Raw genomic sequence first — 20,326 nt, 5'->3', positions numbered from 1 at the left:
AGGAAAAGCTCTAAAAATAGATTTTAGGGGAGGATTTATAATATTGACCTCACTAAGAACTTTTGTCAAGATTATAAATGTCAAAGAATAATATGAATAGCATGAAAAGCATTAAAATCTTCATCCACCAGAGTATATGCGCAATCGTGTTCTTAACTTGCCTGTATCAGTAGCTTAACAGATTTGCATCTTCATCATTAGCTATATATTTGTGTTGCTTAAACAAGAGCTAAATCCAGAGATTGTCCCCAGAGAACAAGGTCTCCAATGAAGGGACAAGTTTATAGCCAAGTTTGATGAGCAAATGGGTTTAAAGAAAGAAGAAACTGGTATTAATTACAGTGATAGGTTGTTAGTAGAAATAGAAGTAGCATCCTAGAGGACATCATTCTGGCACCTGCTTCCCCTCCCAAGTGACAGATCATCTCTGTTGCTGTAGATGCCTGTTAGCTACTGTCATCCACTGACTTAGCCAAGCTCCAGTCACACTAAGGCCAAGATTTGCAACAGGGTTTTGACTCCCTAAACCGACCAGTGAGACAACCCTGCACATGGCAGGGGAGCTGGAACTGGATGATCTTAAGGTCCTTTCCAACCCAAACCATTCTATGATTCTATGACAGTTTTTAATGCTACTACATTGTCTGTTGCTGTTGAATGCGGTGTGATAACTTGGGATGTGCTGTGTTACTGAAAATCATACTGGTAGTGTATATTTTTATGGAAATGCATTAGTTAAATTAGTTACACTGGAAGAGTGATAAGGTCTTCATATTTGTCACAGTGATGCTCTGTTAAATTAGGTGGTGCAAGCTCAAGCCTCAAATGCAAGGCTACAGATACCAACAGCAACAAAAAAATCCTGGAGCTAAACCCATTCTTTGCATAGAGAAAATTCTGTGTTACCTCACTATCAGCTCTGCCTTGACCTCCTCTTGTCCTCTCTGAACTTCTGTATCTCAGCAGTGTAACATCCTTCCTCCCCAAAGAAATATTTTTAAATGCAAGGGGATTCTTCTGTATTTAAAAATGACAAAGTTCTTGGAGCTAAAGCATATTTAGAATCATCAAAAATAAATAGTCAGAGTACATTCTGCCTACAAATATCAAGGAGACTGTCAGACGACACAAGACTGATATTTCTCTGTTTCTAGATTTGAGTATCGCTGTGAGTGAGACAAGCACAGACTTGCAGGAATTAAGAAGGATTATGAGTATGGCTCTTAAAAATATAACTGAAGAGGAAACACGATGCTTCTTTTCTTCTTTCCATTTGAGGAACTAACCGTTCCTAAATTAATTCCTAAATTAATGGGAAATATTCTTTATTATTTAAAATCATTTGTCTGATGTGCCTCCGAAAAAACAGTACAGACCGATATCTTAAATGCATACTTATTAGATACAAGAACTGTAAAGACAATCTGTACTTCTCTGACAATCTTTACTTAGAGCAGATGAAAATAAAATAAATTAATAATTTAGGCAATAAAGATGAACAGAAGTGTTTTTCTTGCCCTGCTCATCCATACATCTTCTACCTACGGAATTAGTGTGTTTCTAAGAATGCCTGCTGATACAGTTTTATCATAAAGAACAGCTACAGAGCAGCTGTAATTACACCACAGGTGTAAGGACAACCAAGCTGGCTCTGCAGAAGGTGGGCTTTTTGACCACTGTCTTCAGTGGAAGATGCTGCATCAGTAGGACACAGCCATTCTGAGGCTGAAACTGCTCCCAAACCTGGGCTAATATCCTTGTACAGAGCCGTGCTGAGATTGCAATTTGAGTCGATGCTGTCTTGAGAAGGGCTAGCTTTAGATAGTGCTCTTAGTACAGGCAAAGCCTAAACTATAACTGGTAAATTCAGATTTCAGAGGTAAGATTGTGACTGAAGTAATCTCAAGTGTTTCCTCTTCCTGACTTCAAGGGAGAGGTGATTGCTAGCAGTGTTGGTGTATCAGAAATGCTTTGGTGTCCTTAGCTCCGATTCAATCTCCAGTCTGGCTAATAGATGCATAATTGAAAATAATGGGCACTGAGATACAGCTATTTAACATAGCTAATAGGAAAGCAATTTTGAAATGGAAACCTCACAATAACACTCTTCAAGATACAAATGTCATGAAGTCTAAATCCAAGCTCTGTGTCTTTTGAAGTCTTGGAATGAATTAACTAATTTGAACCAGACATCTTATTAATGGCATGTTTCTAAAGTGAATACCTATTCGTGGTTGCAAATCACATATGAAATCATGGTTGGATATGGGCCAGGATGAGAGAAATGTCCATACTTCAGGCTCTTCCCTGCATCTGCAAGCTTAATGTTTGCTTTTCAGTTGCTCTAAAACATAAATGCATTAGCTGCATTATGTTAGTAAGTTTTTAGGTACATAGAATGTGGTTTGAAATGTCTTTGAAAGCCATATTTGAATTTCCTATATTGTATAATGATTGTGTTTTCAACCAGTTAAACAAATGACCAAATAACTTGGTCATTTCCAGTTGTATCTATGAAGTATGAACTGCCCTGATTATTTATGCTACCAAATACCTTTAGCTTCTGCAAGGGTTTTTCAAGCTAGCAGGGAGAATACAAACTCAATCAGGAAGTCTTACTGATTGTGTGGCAATTTTCATTGTTATAGCAAAGATTTCTTAAAGTTAAATAAAATACATTAAAGCAATACTTTGATAGTCTCGATGAATGCCAGGAATCAGTTTCTTTTCCTGTATGCTTTTCAAAAGCAGGTTGTCCTGGTTATCATAGAATCATAGAATAGTTAGGGTTGGAAAGGACCTTAACATCACCCAGTTCCAACCCCCCTGCCATGGGCAGGGACACCTCACGCTAAACCATGTCACCCAGGGCTCTGTCCAACCTGGCTTTGAACACTGCCAGGGATGGAGCATTCACAGCTTCCCTGGGCAACCCATTCCAGTGCCTCACCACCCTTACAGTAAAGAACTTCCTCCTTATATCCAATCTAAGCTTTCCCTCTTTAAGTTTTAACCCCCTAGTAGCTTTAAGAAACAGGAGACACACACCCCAACAAAATAATATAGCTGAAGTTAAATTCACAGTATAACTCAGGATGCTTTCTTTTCTGTAGTGAAATGACTTCAGCTGGGTTGTGTTGAGTAACTTGGAGTCAATCAGATGAGGCTGTACTGAAAAACTTCCCCCAAATATTTTTGTGCATTCCAGATTGATATTTTTGTCTAATATGTTCCTCTTTTCATCCCCTTATGGATGCTGGAATTCATATGCATGTGGAAAAAATTAATATGCCTAATGTGTTAATAGTCAAATATTATGGCTATGAATAGAAGACATAATTTCGTTTAAAAGCAAAATCAAAGGTCTTCTCTTGTGGAAAACAGCACAAATTCCATACATCAAAGCTACCGAAAACAATAGGCTTGATGACTCCAAGAATATCATTCCTGTGCAAAGCTGCGCAGACGGAAACATCTAAAGGTCAATGGTCTTTTATGGAGAATCCTGCTGCTCTGTTCCTGGTTTGGGATGGTCACTGGAAAAAGAGGGGCTAAGGAATGCTTTCCATTAATTTTCAGTCAAGTACTGGAGCAAAATACTTGATTTTTTTCTTACCAAGTTGAAAGAAAATAAGGTCTTTATGTGATTTGGTATGTTAGTGAAGTTCCAGCTTCGAGTCTAGTTCACTTCAAGGGAAAGCAATTTAGGTGTTCTCCTACTAGTTTATGTAAATAACAGTAAAAAATAAAATCCTGGATACCATTGAACTGATGGTAAAGATCGTAATGATTTCAGCTAATGTATTGCAAGGCTTGACCACACTGAGAAAAGACAGCACATTGTTAACAACGTATTGCAGAGTTTTCATCAAAGGTATCTATACTGCATATCATAGACGGCTCTTGCTAATCTTAAAGCTCAATCTTGCTTTCATTGAAACCTCTGGTTAAATTGAGCATTTCATAATATTGGCCTGTTAATCTGATGCGTTCACAGACAATACACATAATTCATCCTTGAAAAATAAAGAGCAGTCAAGCATGTTTATCTGAGATCCATAGAACATTTTTGAGTCTATTATTAGGCTTCAGTTTCTCTAGAAACAGAGATAATACACACAAATACATGCAGGCAGATTTTCCAGCCTGTAAATACTCATCTTGCAGTCTAAGAAACCCTCCCTGAAATCCACAGGCAGCCCAAGAATATGCCAGTTTTCTAGTACATTGGTAACATTTCAGCCTGAGTAAAACCAAACCGGCTTCTTGTACGTAAACTGCCAGGTGTATGTCACGGCAGGTCACTTTGGACAGGAAGCTGGCAGGCTCACAAATGGTGCGTTTCCTACAGGTTTCATGAAAACAGGTCTTTGTGCCCCAGAGAGCAATGGAGCAGTGATGTGCTGGCTGTCCCCAGGGCAGCTCCACAGCCATTGCTTCTGCTCAGTAGCAGAGAATAGGGTGTGAAAAACAATGTGGAAGAGACCCAGCTTCAGGGGATCCATTGCAGATGGATCTGCCTGTTCTCTTTGTTTCTACTCTTATTAACTCCTAGCAGTACCTATAGATTGCTCCTCAGCCTTGTTAGGTGCAGTATCAACATGGCATTAAATGATATTTTATGAGCTGAGTATATAAAAGCAGCTTGTTTTTCTTTTCAGCTCCGGCTTGGTGCAAGTACTTCTGAATAGCTTTTGAGTGCCTGGGAATGATGACACTGTTCACGGAGCAAAATGCACCAAAGTGCAAAAGTGTTTGCGGGATTACACCATGAGATTGATTTCTAAACCTGTCTTGAGGTTCTTGTTAAAGAAAGGCAGGCGGTTCCCATCTATGTAATATATTCCCAGTAGAGACCTATCAGAGCCTGAAACTTCTTCCACTTGGAGTATGATGAAAGACAAAACACTCTCTAAGGAAATGCAATTAAAACAATCATCCAATGAAACAAAACTCCAACAAATTATTCCTTCCTCTGGCCTCCCTTATACATCCTGTCTCTTCTCTGTTTCGGATAATCAGATTGAAAGCTCTTCAAAATGAGGAACTGTCTACGTTTTGTCTCCTGTGTAAGGCTAAGATCATTGTTGGTACTTTAGAAGATACTTAAATATTTAGCATTCGTCTTTACTGGCTCTGATGGAGACAGTTGGCCCTGGATTTATGCGCCAAATCTCCTACGGATGAGCAAAGAAATATCAGGGTGAACTGACAACACGTAACATTTTTCCTGAGGGATTTTAGGTTGCTATGTGCTAAGGAGGAACATATGAAATACCATACATTTTTGCCAGTTTGTACATAGTGATCCAAAACTACACCTGACAGGCACAGCCAGGATGAGATTCTCAGGTACACATCCTCATGACGTTTTGGTGAGTGATTAAAGATATCTATGTAAGTGGCACACAGGCATAGAGCGCAGGATTGGGCTCTTTACAAGCAGTCTTCCAGTACCTAAAGAAGCCTACAAGGAAAATAGAAAGGGATTTATTATAAGAACAAGTAGAAGTAGCACAAGGGGGAATGGCTTTGGGGGTTTTAGATGGGATCATGGGCAGAAGCTCTCCCCTGTGAGGGTGCTGAGGCGCTGGCACAGGGTGCCCAGAGAAGCTGTGGCTGCCCCATCCCTGGCAGTGTTCAAGGCCAGGTTGGACACAGGGGCTTGGAGCAAGCTGCTCCAGTGGAAGGGGTCCCTGCCCGTGGCAGGGGCTGGAACTGGATGAGCTTTAAGGTCCCTTCCAACACAAACCAGTCTGGGATTGTATGGTGTTATCCTATGAATTCTCCAGCAACTGCAGCACAAAAGAGATTTCAATCCCAGCTGTCAGGCAGGCAGTGAGAAGGCATGGATGGGGAGGGCTGGCTTGGGGATTGGAAGTGTGGCCTGGGATCCATTGCTGGTGTTCAGCTTCTGTCTCTGTCACAGCCTGTTGTACAAGTTACAGTAATCCTCCCACATTTAACTGCAGAAAAAATCTGTCCTCTATCCAAGCCCGGAAGTGGCATAGCCAGAGCAGTGCAAATCCTAGTCTAACCTAACAAGTACCTGATCTAAATAGCAAGTATGACGCTGCTTTCCACCTCTGCCCCACACAGACTTTCCTATTCCAGATCATGCTGATTTCACAGTCTCTAAATTATGCCTTGTTGTCCTACTAAGGTGCTCCCAAAGTGTTTCTCTGTGGTTTTGTTCATCTGTGAAACCCTGAGATGCATCTTCCCCACCTCACCATGTGTTTTGAGGACAAATATCCTAAGCACTAAAAGGGACTTAAATACTGTGGTACTGGGGTCATTCTGGAGCAGGATATTTTTCTGATAATCGTGAAGCAGACTCTTTCCAACTTCTGGTCTTCCAAAACCAGAGCTCCAGGCTGGCTCCAGCTGCTGGAGTAACATCTGCTTTTCTTTCTTCAAGGCTTTGCACAATTTGGAGCTGAGGTGGCCCCTCTTTCATAATTGCCCTCTTTGTCCTTAGTCAAGCAAGAGCCTGGCTGTCCCCAGTCCCAGACCTCTGGACCAGATGCTGTTGTGCAACATGTACTTGAAGTTTCCAGAACAGATTTTAATTGGAAACATAACTTCATACAGTAGCTTGGAATGAGTACGGGGGAGAATAATCAGAACAAGAGATGAAAAAGTAAATGCCAAAAGGGAAGAAAAATAAAAGACCATTTTACTGGCATTTTGTACTGAAAGGCACTAGGCAGGAAATACTGTGCATATCCATGAAAACTTGAAGCATGTAGCAAGCAGTAATAACTGAGACCCTCAAAAAGCCAGGTCCTCCGCTGGTGTAAATCAGTAGAATCACAGAACCATAGAATAGTTAGGGTTGGAAAGGACCTAAAGATCATCCAGTTCCAACCCCCCAATCCACCTCACACTAAACCATGTCACCTAAGACATGGGTATTCCTTCTTTGATTTTATGAGACCTGCCGTTTCTCATTGACTTCAGTGATGCTGTGCTCATTTGTACCAGCCGAGGACCCCAGCCACTTTGGCACAACTGTGATCCAGAAACTTTGCATACTTGTTCTGTCTCTTTTTTAACTAAGTTTTAATCAACCTTTTGTTTTGTAGATTGCCCTCCACTTGGACTAGAGACATTAAAAATTACTGACTTCCAGCTCCATGCCTCTACAGCAAAGCGATATGGCCTTGGGGCCCACAGAGGAAGGCTTAATATTCAGGTAACATCCATATTTTTTTCTCCTAAGTGGGAGAATGGCTTAAGGTTGTACTGTTGTATAAAGAGAACCGATGGATGGTTATTGGTTCTGACTACTTTGTCAGCTCATGTAATTCAAATGAAGGGGAAACACTGGAATTATAGGAGTGAATAAGGTTGATGGATAACCTGCAGATTCATGGGGCTTAGTTAGAAAAACTCCAATCTTAGTGTGCTGAGGGTGCAAATCCAAACAGACCTCTATGAGCAAGCAAAGGTGAAGGCAGCCCAGAGCTGCTCCCTTAGCAATCAGCCTGTAAGGAACTTACACAGCAAATTGCTTTTTTTGTTGTTTGTTAATGACAGTGCTTAATTAGAAGTGTGGTTTCAAGTGAAGCACTTGCCCCAAGGCAGTTTTTCAGAAGCAGTGATTATGCTACCAAAAATTGCTTCAGTTCAGAAGTCACTAGCAAGCAATCTAGTTTAGCTTCTCTTATTTAATATGAAAGATGTGCTTAGCTGCTTTGCAGGACCAAATTCTATTTCCCCCATTTCTTGTTTCCGTTTTCCACTCTATTAGTGCTGTTTTCTGAATTACAGACTTTTTCAATGTGAAAAAGCCACTTTGCATAGTAAAACACAACATTTAACACTCAAAGTCATAAATGGGATACTAGCACCAAATCAACAATGAAAAATCTCTAAAGCTTTCTTAATCTATTAGTTACCTATTATTAGACCCTCCATTAGACTTCTTTGTTCTCCAGCTGAAAGGGTTTGCTAGTTAATGAACTAGGGGAGTTAGGCTGGGACTAGGAAGGATGAGCTCTAATCAGCAGAACAATTTCATATGGTGCCTATGGCGATGTAATGGGGGGCAGCTGCTGGAAGGCGGGACCACTGTTGGTTAAAATGCCATTATGCAAGTGCTTTGCTTCAGCATCTTCTAGTGGCTCTGCTATTTGAGTTTGTCTATGGGGAAAGGGGAGCTTCTTATTTTCGTTGTTGCTTGTTTTAATCAGTTAACATTAGTTAGAAAGCTATTTTGCTTTGCAGTTACATGTGCAACAGAGCCAGCTGGAGGACTTTGTATGGAACTTCTTTTGAGATCTGTGCAAGGTAGTTTGTGTCTTTACTTCATAGTGTTTGCTAGGAATTAAACCCTCATGAACACAAATCTTGGTATGCAAATGATATTGAGGTTGGCTCTATAGGAACATTTAATTATTCTATTATCATTTTTGTTATATGGTGGCATAAGACCAACTGCAGTGATGTGCGTTTCTGAAGTCTTTGGTTGTGGTTCCTTATTTTTCATGCTGGTGTTAAAGTTCAATTTATTTGAAGACAAGAATGACCGTTCTGGTTTAGTTCAGTAGTCTGTCTAGTTGCGTGTCATGTCATCACTGGTAATGCTGCATTAAGATAAAGATCGGTAAGAGTCTCAGCCATGGATGGTGTTTCCCCTAAAGATAGTCCAGAGCCTGCAGTAAAGCCAGGAGTACAGCCTTTTGCAAACCGAGTTTCTGCTCCTCTCCATTCAGAACTCATAGTTTGTTTTCTTTTCCTGTGAACAGAGGTTTCACAATGTCATACTTCTGCTTCATATGGATTTTTATGTTGTCATTTTCCTGAGCTGTATGAATTCTGTATGGATTGATTCTTATTATTATTATCCAAAAGCTGCTTTTCATTTTTCCTGGTATAGGGACTTTCCTGGTATAGTCCTGATCCCAGGACTGTGGCAGCCTCATCTACAGCTAACCCAACCACCTGGCTTATAGTAAAGTGATTTCTTTGGCTTACTGTTCTTGTCTAAGTGTATCCCTTCTTATTTGCTATGTCTTTACCTCTAATAAAGATATTTAATAATGTTTGAATCAAAACCTTTTACCCTTACCGAAATCTTTTCTCTATGCTATCCATACAGAAATTCATAGAATCACAGAATAGTTAGGGTTGGAAAGGACCTCAAGATCATCTAGTTCCAACCCCCCTGCCATGGGCAGGGACACCCAGCCCCTTGACCATTTAGTGTTATAATGACTGTCAGTGTTCAAAGTGTGGGCTTGCATTTATTTCTCTTTAGATACTATATCCTTTGGGATCAGGTTAAAATTAGTAGCACTTTAGAACTGTTCAAAGCCACTTGAATTTGCAGATTTCTTCCCTGTCACTTAGAGTTTAGGGCTTAATTTTATTTTGTGCGAAGAGTTATGAATTTCAGTCTTAAAATTTTTACATTTAAAATTTAAGTATTTAGAATTCTAGTATTTAAAAAGATATGTGCTTAAAACTGAGAAGAGGTGCTATGGAGGACTGATGTGTCAGGTGTGCAACCTGGTCTCTGGGGGTTTCTGTTTGTTGTTTAGAAGGGTGGTTACGATGTGTTGGGCAAAGACAAAAGGCACTGACATTTGGGCAGCTATGTTTTCATGCTCTTTAATACTACACATGAAGTAAACACTCTGCCCAAGTCAGACTCAAGCTGGTGTGCCTCTGACGTTTCACCAGAGCACGATACTATGTGTGTGTCGATCGGCAATTTTGTGGGCTGGTGGCCTGGTCTGGATAGAACCACAGTGCTATCACAATATTCATGTTTCTGGAAGAAACCATTGTGTTTCTTCCTGAAATAAGACAAAATCTGCTCTCTGCCCGGCTTTATCATCTGATGCAAAGTCAGCTGAGGAGCTTAGGGCTCACCCCAGGTAGCTGGCAGTACCTCAATTCACAGGGAATTTGTAGAATAATGAAGTTTTACAAAGGCTTTTGAGGGTTATTTTTTTCTGATTAGATTATTTGCAGTGTATAACATTAATCAGTCAGAGGAAATTCTTTCCTGTTAGGGTGGTGAGGCACTGGAATGGGTTGCCCAGGGAGGTTGTGAGTGCTCCATCCCTGGTGGTGTTCAAGGCCAGGTTGGATGAAGCCTTGGGTGGGATGGTTTAGTGTGAGGTGTCCCTGTCCATGGCAGGGGGGTTGGAACTGGATGATCTTGAGGTCCTTTCCAACCCTAACTATTCTATGATTCTACAATTCTAAAGAAGGAGAAGCTTATCAGGGCTGGATAAGACCTTCTGGGATCTGCGTTTCTTGTGACCTCACATTGTGTGGGACCTGATTTTGCTTCTGGTCCTGTATAAGTGCAGTGATTAAGCTGGGACCTCTGGCAGACAGGAGCAATGAGATCCAGCCAGCAACTGCAGTAGTACCATGAGTAGTAATTCAGCATCATGAGGAAAAATCATAGCATAGAATAATATTCATTGAGGCCCTTTGCCTTCAGGGCTAAAAGTCATTAACATTTGTCACTTGCCCAATAATTAGCAGTGGTTAAGTCTGAAATAATTAGTAGAATGATATTTCTTCCACTTCCTCATTTTCCTGATTGGAGAAATCCAGCAGCGCTGAAGATTGAACAAAAGTAATACAATTGTGTGTATGCAGATAAGCAGAATGTATTGCTTTTTGCCTTTTCTTTGTTTCATTAGCTCCTTTGGGAAAGCTCCATTCTCAAAACATAAGCAAAAGGCACAATTACTGAAGTTACATTTCCAGCCTCCGTGCTTTACCTCTCCTCTACTGGCAGTGCTTGCTATAAATAGCTGTGATGAGTAATGCTTTTCTATTTCTTATTTTCCTTCTAAACTTCCTATGGTAAAATAATTTTGTGATCACCCTGCCAGGAAAAGGGAGAAGAATTTAAGCGGAAGTGGTTTGGTGTTATGTATATTTCTGCTGGTGACTTGTGGCAGCAGACTGAAATTTCTTTCTTCATTTAAATACATTTTAGGCAGTAACATCATCTTGTTATAGAATAAGGCTTTGGGAACAGTGATAATGTGCTTTTTTCTGTTTTACACATATCTAACTCTGAAGAGGGATGTGAATTAAAATCATAAGTCATCATTGGTAAGGGAATCATAACCTTTTGATTTCCCTTCATCTTAGCTTCTGGATACATAATAAGCAGTTGGTTTGTTTTTATTTGAATTGTGATTTTCAACAGTCACATTTATAGAGGACTTGCTTAGGAGTGACATAAAAGAAGTCCCTTATTCTATATCAAAAAGGTATTTTTTCATACTGCATAATCAGGAATATTTTAGCATTTGTAACACATAATCTGGGTTAACTTTGAGTTGTTCTTGAAAACCGAGTGATGGAAATAAGGGTTTGCTTAAGATTTAATCCTTACTTTCATTTTTAATTAGCTACTTCACTCCTACTTATAAAGACAATTTAGGTGTTTAAAATGCATAGCTTAGTTGGGTGTCATAACTTTTAATTCATAAGATTATAATTTTGTGTCATAAATTTAATTATCTCCTTTAATTCACTATACACGAATTATACAAATTATAATTTAATTCATACCTCCTTTAATTTAATATACAACTTTTAAATTCAAGTCACCATCTTACTGAGCCAAGGTATCTGGATCTATATCCTTTGATTGAATATTTGATGATGGCCGTTCTCATCTTTCAAGAACTAACATTTGTCCCCAAAGAAATTTAAATATCTACTAAATATTTGATTGCATTTGTAAGGGGTTTTTTTAGAAACAGTATTTTGAAGTGGCTGTAGGGCAAATTCAAGCACCTTAAGAAAAAATACAGGCTTGAAAGCTTGAAAAGATAAGTTTTAACGTGTATTTATTTCTATTCTTTTCCCTCAGAAATATTTCTAACAAGAAAATCTCATTGATTAAACGCCTCTTTTTCACATAGTGCTCTGTGCTAGTTATACACAAACACCTGCTTCCTTTTACTTAATAAAAACACTTTTTGCTTCCGAGAAGGTAATAGCAAGAAATAAGAAAGCAGGAGCAAGTAGCAGCATCATTTCTTTTCTTTAATGCTCTCTTTGCCACTTTTTAAGGCCATATTATTTTAAGATGTGCATAAGTGTAAGCATGTTCTTTAGACTCCCCATATTTGATATGCAATTTAAACATATAGAATCATAGAATCATAGAACAGTTAGGGTTGGAAAGGACCTCAAGATCATCCAGTTCCAACCCCCCTGCCATGGGCAGGGACACCTCACACTAAACCATCCCACACAAGGCTTCATCCAACCTGGCCTTGAACACCACCAGGGATGGAGCACTCACAGCCTCCCTGGGCAACCCATTGCAGTGCCTCACCACCCTAACAGGAAGGAATTTCCTCTTTAGATCCAATCTAAACTTCCCCTGTTTCAGTTTTAACCCGTTACCCCTTGTCCTGTCACTACAGTCCCTGACAAAGAGTCTCTCCCCAGCATCCCTATAGGCTCCGTTCAGATACTGGAAGGCTGCTCTGAGGTCCCCACGCAGCCTTCTCTTCTCCAGGCTGAACAGCCCCAACTTCCTCAGCCTGTCTTCATACGGGAGGTGCTTGTCCAATTGAAACCATGGAGATTTTAGTAAGTAAATTAGGATTGGGTTTTTTTTGCATATAAGCTTTTCTTTCTCTCCTCTGTTTCCCACCTCTCACAGTAATGTAGAGGAGGGGTTTACACCCTGATGAGCATCACACCAATGGGAAATATCCTCGGTCTGAATGAAGGCCAAAGATCTCAGTTGATGCAGTGAGAGATACAGGTACTTGATGCAGATAAATTGGTGGAGTTTCATCACTGGGAACGGGATTATCATAATGCTGGTTCAAGGTGCTCTGCAGATCTTAATGCTTCCTGGCAAGCACTGGTTTTAAACCCGAAGGCTACTTCAAATTTCATCTTATTTTAAAATGCATTGAAACTTTTTCTTGACAAAGGTTATTACTCAGGTCAGTGATCACATTTGTATTCCCCTCTTTTCCCATTGTTCAGTTCTCCTTGAAAAAATTTAACTTTCATTGTTAATAGAGGTTTTTCCTTTTATCTTCAACCCTTAAGCAAACTTCATTTTAAAATTATTGAGTTAATACAAAAAAGTAGGTGGCTTAATGTAATTTCAGAATTTAGGAAAACAAGTTGGTTTTAAGCTGCTCTCACTCAGATTTGAGTACCTGAGAAAATAAGAAGTTTTGGGAATTGAATCTGTGTCTGTTTTGCAATACTTCCTTCAGGTGCCACCAGGTTTGTTGCTAACCTCTCTTCTTCACTTTGAGTTAGACCCACACAATGCCCATTTTGATGGAAATGGTCATTAAAAATGTCAGATCTCTGCCATTGTGACACAGCTATGACTGTAACTAATGCTGCTCAGAGGGAAGCTGAGGGATAATTCAGTGAATTTAATTGACAGTTGTGCTCTTGGGTACTTCATTTATGTTATACATGCACACCAGCTGAAAGTTTACTGCTGAATAGACACTAGCTTTATACCAGGGCTTTAAGATACATCTCTAATATAACAAAGTTTTCCAGACCCTTCTTTTATATCTGGGACATATTTAAGGATATGTTTTCTTAGAATTCCATGGATGGCAACAATAAATCCACATTCAACACAAATAGATTATCATAAAACTACATGTAGCCTCAGAGAACCATATGGAAAAACTTCTGTGCTCTCTATGGCAGTAGCTGCTTGGTGCCAAAAATTTCCTGGGCTTTAGTAATAAGATAAATATCTAAATATTTCAGATGCTACGTTTCCTTAAATATTTCAGCTGTATTTGGAATACAATTTACTCCAAATACCTTGCAGCTATTTCTCTGAAAATATTGAGAGGGATTTTTGTGCTTGTTTTGCCAGAATAAATTGTAATAAAGACTCGTGTACAAGTTGAAGTACAGCTGGGCACTCCTGAATTTTTAACCTTTGACACCCTTATGATGAAAATTAATAATTCTGGGACTAAAAATTGATGGGAAATAGTAATATTACCTCCATAGGCCCTACTCTCCCCTTTACCAAGGGAAACGACATTGCTCCATCACTGACCATTATTTACATGGGTTGGAGCTGACTTTTTAGGACTTTCATAACTGTGAAGACCATGTGGATCATTTTTTCTGGATAAAGGCTCTATCAGGCCACAGACAGGTAGAGCGAACTGGAGCCCTATTTATGCTTTCTAACCCTAACTTGAATTTATACGTAATGGTTCTTAGTTTTCAAAAGGACTTTGCAGAATTTCCCTCCCTGCTTTGAGTAAGGAAATATTGTGGTGAGAATGACTGTCCCAGGGGTCTTAAAGTGGTGCCAGAGGAGTAAGTGGAATGAGTGATGACTCCGTGTGTTCTTTTCTTTTTTCCCTTTGGTTTCTTGGTTCTGATTTATAAAGACAGTTTCCCCCTTCTTTTCAGGCAGGTGTTAACGAAAATGATTTTTATGATGGTGCTTGGTGTGCAGGAAGAAATGACCCATATCAGTGGATTGAAGTAGATGCTCGAAGGCTAACAAAATTCACTGGAGTCATCACACAAGGGAGAAACTCTCTCTGGTCGTAAGTACAGGCTTACTTTTCTCCATGAGATTCTGAGCTTTCAGACAAAGGAATTCATGCTGTATTTTGTGTTGTTTCTTCAAGGAAATAAAAGAAAGAATGGAAATGCTGTGTGGCATCAAATAATTGCACAGAGAAATAGTAACAGACAAAGTGACTATATGATTATATATGGCAGAAAATATATGTTTAAAGGAAGAAAAGTTCTTCTACACCTGGCAAAGGAATCAACATGATTCAGTCAGGTTGTGCCTTTGTATTCATGTTGTCAAATTTGTTTGACTTAAAGGTCCTAATTCTTTCCCAGTATTTGAAGTGGTTAGTTTAGATACTAGGTTTGTTAGATATTGGTTTAGAATAACCACTCATCTTTGAGATTGCCTGATGCATAGGCAACCACCAAATAACTGGTAAAACGTCAAAACAATGTGGTTTCTAAATGAGCTGTTACCGGATTTTATAGCTGAATTGCTTTTGTTCCAAAGAAGAACTAATATAACCAAAACCCTGCATCATGTGTGGATCAGGACTGCAGTGTTTGGTAGCAGGCATGTTGTGCTGTACTCATGGATGTAAGCAAGACTCCATGCAGTTCAAGCCAGCTTCCCAAAAAGCTTTTAGGAAGGAACGCTTGCTATGAAAGCTGCCTTGCTGCATTGGTCCGAGGGGGAAGTGCAAGCACACTTAGCTCAGGAGCTCAGCTTTGTTCTGAAAGTGCTGCCCACTTCCAACACTGAAAATATTTGTGACCTCTTTGGTTAGTGCTTGTGTTACAGGATGAGTATATGGCACTGGGAAATAACTGTTGTGCACAAGCTTGGTTGCATTCGCGCTTTTGGGACCAGCTTCTGAGTGTAGATGAACAGATCACTCTATAACGCAGCCAGTGTGAATGAGGTGAGAATTGTCTATGAGGAATAGAGCAATCAGCTAGCACAAACAGGAACTGAAGGCAATGGTTTGTTTTGTTCGTGATCTTTACAGTGTTTGTTCAGTCCCTTAATTTCTTGTGGAGTCTCACTGCATTATGTAAGCAAATACTCCCACTTGTGCTACTAGACCTTTTGACCAAGTATTCGGGAGATGCACAGCCTTAGATCCATTCTGGTCAGAAATCTCCCTGAAGAAAAGGAATGTGCCATAGAACAAAAGGCAAAGCAGAAAAATACCAGTATATTTAATTAAAAAAAAAAAAAAAGGTAGTCTTTATTTTTCTTCTATCATTTCATTTTCTGGAGCTTTTAATTTTTTAACACCACTGTGGGAGTAGGAGCCTTTTTGGCAATAAAAATTCTATATTTATTCCACATTGTTCTGTGTTAGGTAGATAATTACTGTAGAAAAGTCTTTTTCTTTTCTATATTCATACCCTTGACATTGCTGTTCCTCAATACCGGTGCTGCATGGCTTCATCTTGTCATATTGCTATTTTCAGTTCAGCTCTACTGCAAGTTTACAGCAGGATTTGATGCTCTATTTATAGCTGGCATTCACAGTCATCTTCAGTTTTCTTGGATTTTAAATTGCTAAGTCTTGCTTTTGCCCTCTTCCCCCACAAAGAGTTGGTGGGCAGAGCCCTAAAGGTCTGCAGAAAGAGCAGGGCTGGTACTGGGAGAGGAGGTCCAGGCTCCTCCTGGGTCATTACTCAGATGTGTGGAGAAACAGGCACGTTGCTGCCTCATAGGAGCAAAGATGGTTTCAACTGGATCAGCTCTGCTGTGGACCAGGCTAATGTCTCCTGGTAAATACATCTAATATCTGCCCTGTAGAAGGGCCAGAGGTGTGGGGAAAAATAGTCCCAGGAGACGGTGTCCTCTTTCCCCTACCTCCAGCTTGCATACAATGAACTGTCAAGGAGGTGGCTTTTCTTGTCAACATGTGATGGCCTCCATCCTACTTCCCATCTCTTCATACAGCTTGGGCTGTGGGACTGGCTTTCCTGGAGTCCACTTCATTTTCCCTCTCCCCTCATCAAATTGAGGAGATAAAACCAATGTGTTTGTTTGTGTGCTCTGCACACAATACTACTTGGATATTTCTAAATACAAGGTGGTACTCGTCAAAGTGCTTTTAAAAGAGTTTAGGCTGATGTATGCAATCCTGTTCTGGGCCAAGATGGGTGTCCTAGTGTTCCCAGAGTCTGAGCACCTGGGAACATCACAACCAGGAAGATGGCAGATGCTGCTTTCTGAATTCTTCATGTCATTGCATCTGAAAGATGATTTCAGTATGCCTTTCTACCCCAATTCCTCAGTCAAGAAAGGAAAGAACCGTGAAATCCTGGTGTGGAGGAGAGCTATGCAAAGCAAAACTGAATTCAAACAACAGCAGAAACCTTGAGTTTGGAGCAGAATCTGTCTTAGGCTGGGGTTCAGAGGCACTGGTAGATGTTTTGGTGCTTGTGGGAAACTTAGGAGGCAATGACCTGACTGTAGTCGCAGGGGTTGCATGCAGTGAATTGGCTTTAGAAGGCAGCCTGGCATAAACACATCGGTAGGACTTTTATTGGTGTGTCAGGTTCTTTTGAGACTGTTTTGCTATAATAGGCATTAGAAGCACAGCAGATACATTATCCTTCTCTTACACTTAGATACTGACAGTGATAGTATCAAAAAGACCTATATAGGATGAAAGTTTGCACAAGATGCCATTCTGTTACCTGAGGCACTTTCCCAACTTGATGAAATTGTGACAATAATATAGTGCTTTCATAACTAATATAATCATATGTTGGAGAATAAGCTGTTTCAGGCAGGAGTGAGCTGTTTCAGGCAGGAGTGCCAAAAAACCACCCCTCTGATCTGTGTTGTATTAGAAGCAAAAGCCTGCCAAGGTAAGATTTTTATTCAAGCCTTGGAGACTTTCCCACTATTATATTAAGAATAAAAATCAAGACAGTAGGATGCATGCAAAGTTCACCAAAGCTATTGTGTGAGAGGGATAAAGAACCAGAAAAGCAACCTTTTTTCCCTCCTATTTTTATTGAAGAAGAATCTTCAACAAAGTGGAACAATGTACTTAACCAAAAGTCCCCTCTGAGCTTTTGCCTTGATCAGTTTTGAGCCTCTCATGGTCCTTTTAGCTTCCTTGTTTTGACTTAATGAGGACATGTAAAATGAGCATGGGGAGGGCAGACAAGGAGACCCTGCTGAATCCTGCATCAAAGAGCTTTGCCCCTCACTGCAGGGTTGCAACATTTGAGTTATTAACAGTCTGGCCTTTGATTCTGCTTGTATGTCTGAAGCTATAGCCAGAGCTAGTATACTGGTGGTGGAAGCAACCCTTTGTTCCTTTACAGCAGCACTGGCAACCGTAGTCTGGTTTTGCTGATGTCCTACTCTACTGAGAGACAATCTATTCACATCCAGCCTTGCTTGCTGGGGCTTTTTTGAGCTTTATAGGCAGTGATGAGTTGAAGATTACACTTGACACACTGCAAACAACACACAAATGCGTGGGGTTGTCACTTTGTGCTGGCCGGAATTGCTTCACCTCAAATATTTCTCTCCTAATCTCGCAGGGAAAGTTGCTGTTTCTTGTCTGTCTTCTGCTGTGTGTTATGGCTCTGCTTGACAGTCGGGCCTCTTGGGCTTGAGGCATGAGAGCCTTGAGGAGGAAGAGGCTTAGGTACAGAAACAGCTATTTGGAAGCGCAGATGACCTGACTAGAGAAAGAAGGAAGCCATCCCTGGTTAGTAATGAATACTTGAATTATTTAATCATTTCCTTTTAAAGGAAAAACACCGAGTCAAACTGTGTGCTCAAGTTGCCTGGCTGTGAATTCCATAATAGTCATGTGGAATCAAATCTTTCTGTTTTTCTTTTTTCCTCCTGTAACAAGCAAAGTCAGGTTTTGAACAAAACATGCTGAAAATGAGGAGTTCTTTTTGCCAGTTAAAGCAAGCACATAAGCTCAAGGGGTGTTGCTGTTCAGCTACCTCAGTCATTCTGGGGACCCCTGAAGTCATGGCAAAGCACTCTTCTACTATTGTAAATGGCAAACTGTGCTTATATTATTGAGAAGATCTGCAGGCTCTAAATTTCATGTATAAAGTGGGGCCCAGCTGCTAAAACCAGGACTCTTCTTGATTTTTTACACTGAAGATATCCAGATCTTGGGAGTGCCACAGGTGTTGGTTGATCCAAATAAAAGCTAACACCTTGAGAGCAGGCAGAACATCAGTTCCTTTGAATGAACTTGGAACATCTGGAGGTTGTTGTCTCTGGACAGTCACTACTCTGTTTCACTGTGTGGTTGATAGATAGACGTCAGTGGCATCTTTTTGCAGAGCTGTTTTGTTTGCCTTCTCAAGCTAGAGAAAGTTGTGTGAATGATGTGACCTTTTAGAAAGGTATGTGATATTCACCTCTGAGAGGTGGATGGTGCCATAGCGAAGGGTTTATGTCTGGATATTTTGGGGAGAAATGCAGCATGCAATTCTTTGTATTGCTGCCAGTACATCTTTCAGTTTCATGAGCCAAGTATCTTTAAACAACTGTTCAAGAGTGTTGAGTGGGACACTGGAAGCATCACCATGGAATAGTGCCATATATTTAAAGCAATGATGTGATAGTTTAAAATATGCACTCCCTTGACAGAGGGAAAAGATATTAATCACTCTTAGCAGTTTGGCAAGAACCTAAGACATACAGGAAACATGTTTCCCAAAACCCAAACTATCTTTTGATAATTTAACACCACCTTTTGTATCAAGAGAAAACCCACATGTCTAAATATATTACAGTATTGACTGTAATATAAAGCTGTACATGGTTTCAATGCAGATGTTTTGATTTTTAGAAGAGGATGCAATATGTCAGTGAGTAAAATGTGTTTGACTTGGTGCATTTTCTTAAAATTAACCTTTCAACCATAGAATCATAAAATCATAGAATAGTTAGGGTTGGAAAGGACCTCAAGATCATCGAGTTCCAACCCCCCTGCCATGGACAGGGACACCTCACACTAAACCATCCCACACAAGGCTTTGTCCAACCTGGCCTTGAACACTGCCAGGGATGGAGCACTCACAACCTCCCTGGGCAACCCATTCCAGTGCCTCATCACCCTAACAGGAAAGAATTTCCTCCTTAGATCCAATCTAAACTTCCCCTGTTTAAGTTTGAACCCATTACCCCTTGTCCTGTCACTACAGTTATGCATTGTTGCTGCATGTCATGAAATAACAAAATGACAACAAGAAACAAAAGCATGGATGAAATTGTGCAGAATGCTCAGATTCCAAGGGGAAAATCTGAAATCTTTAGAAAAGTAAAAGAAAAATGATTTCCATGTATCTCTTTTCTTTAAGACTTTTCAGCCTCATTGAAATACTAGAGGTTTTCTTACTTTCATGTAAGATCATAGAATCACAGAATGGGTTGGAAAGAACCTTAAGATCATCCAGTTCCAACCCCACTGCCATGGGTAGGGACAACTCCCACTAAACCATGCCGCCCAAGATCATAGAATCTGACTCCTAGAATGCATAGGGTTGGAAAGGAACTTAAAACCCCCTGCCATGTGTAGGGACGCCTTCCACTAGAGCAAGTTGCTCCAAGCCTCATCCAGCCTGGCCTTGAACATTGCCAGGGATGGGGCATTGTCTTTATGAAGGAGCAAAGAAAGAAAAAGGGGGATGTGGTCATTTTCAAGTCTGATTTACGTAGAGATGTGTCCACACGCAACAGCACTTTAAAGGTTAGTTGTTTGGAGGAGACAACAAATCAATGGCGTTGCTGGCTGAAAGGAATAATTACAGT

General features: G+C 40.2%; 1 protein-coding gene across 2 annotated transcripts in view; it reads left to right on the top strand.

Annotated features, from left to right (window-relative positions):
• Positions 1–20,326, top strand: part of CPXM2 (carboxypeptidase X, M14 family member 2) — an 84,741-nt gene that overhangs the window by 21,232 nt on the left and 43,183 nt on the right. For both annotated transcript variants that reach the window (XM_065672965.1, XM_065672964.1), the window contains exons 2-3: positions 7,089–7,198; positions 14,425–14,564. In XM_065672965.1, the coding sequence (XP_065529037.1) occupies positions 7,089–7,198; positions 14,425–14,564 (250 nt within the window). The remainder of the gene's footprint in view (positions 1–7,088; positions 7,199–14,424; positions 14,565–20,326) is intronic.

Source organism: Lathamus discolor, chromosome 3 (assembly GCF_037157495.1).
Source record: "Lathamus discolor isolate bLatDis1 chromosome 3, bLatDis1.hap1, whole genome shotgun sequence".
Lineage (NCBI taxonomy): Eukaryota > Metazoa > Chordata > Aves > Psittaciformes > Psittacidae > Lathamus > Lathamus discolor.
This window is presented reverse-complemented; position numbering and strand designations above follow the sequence as displayed.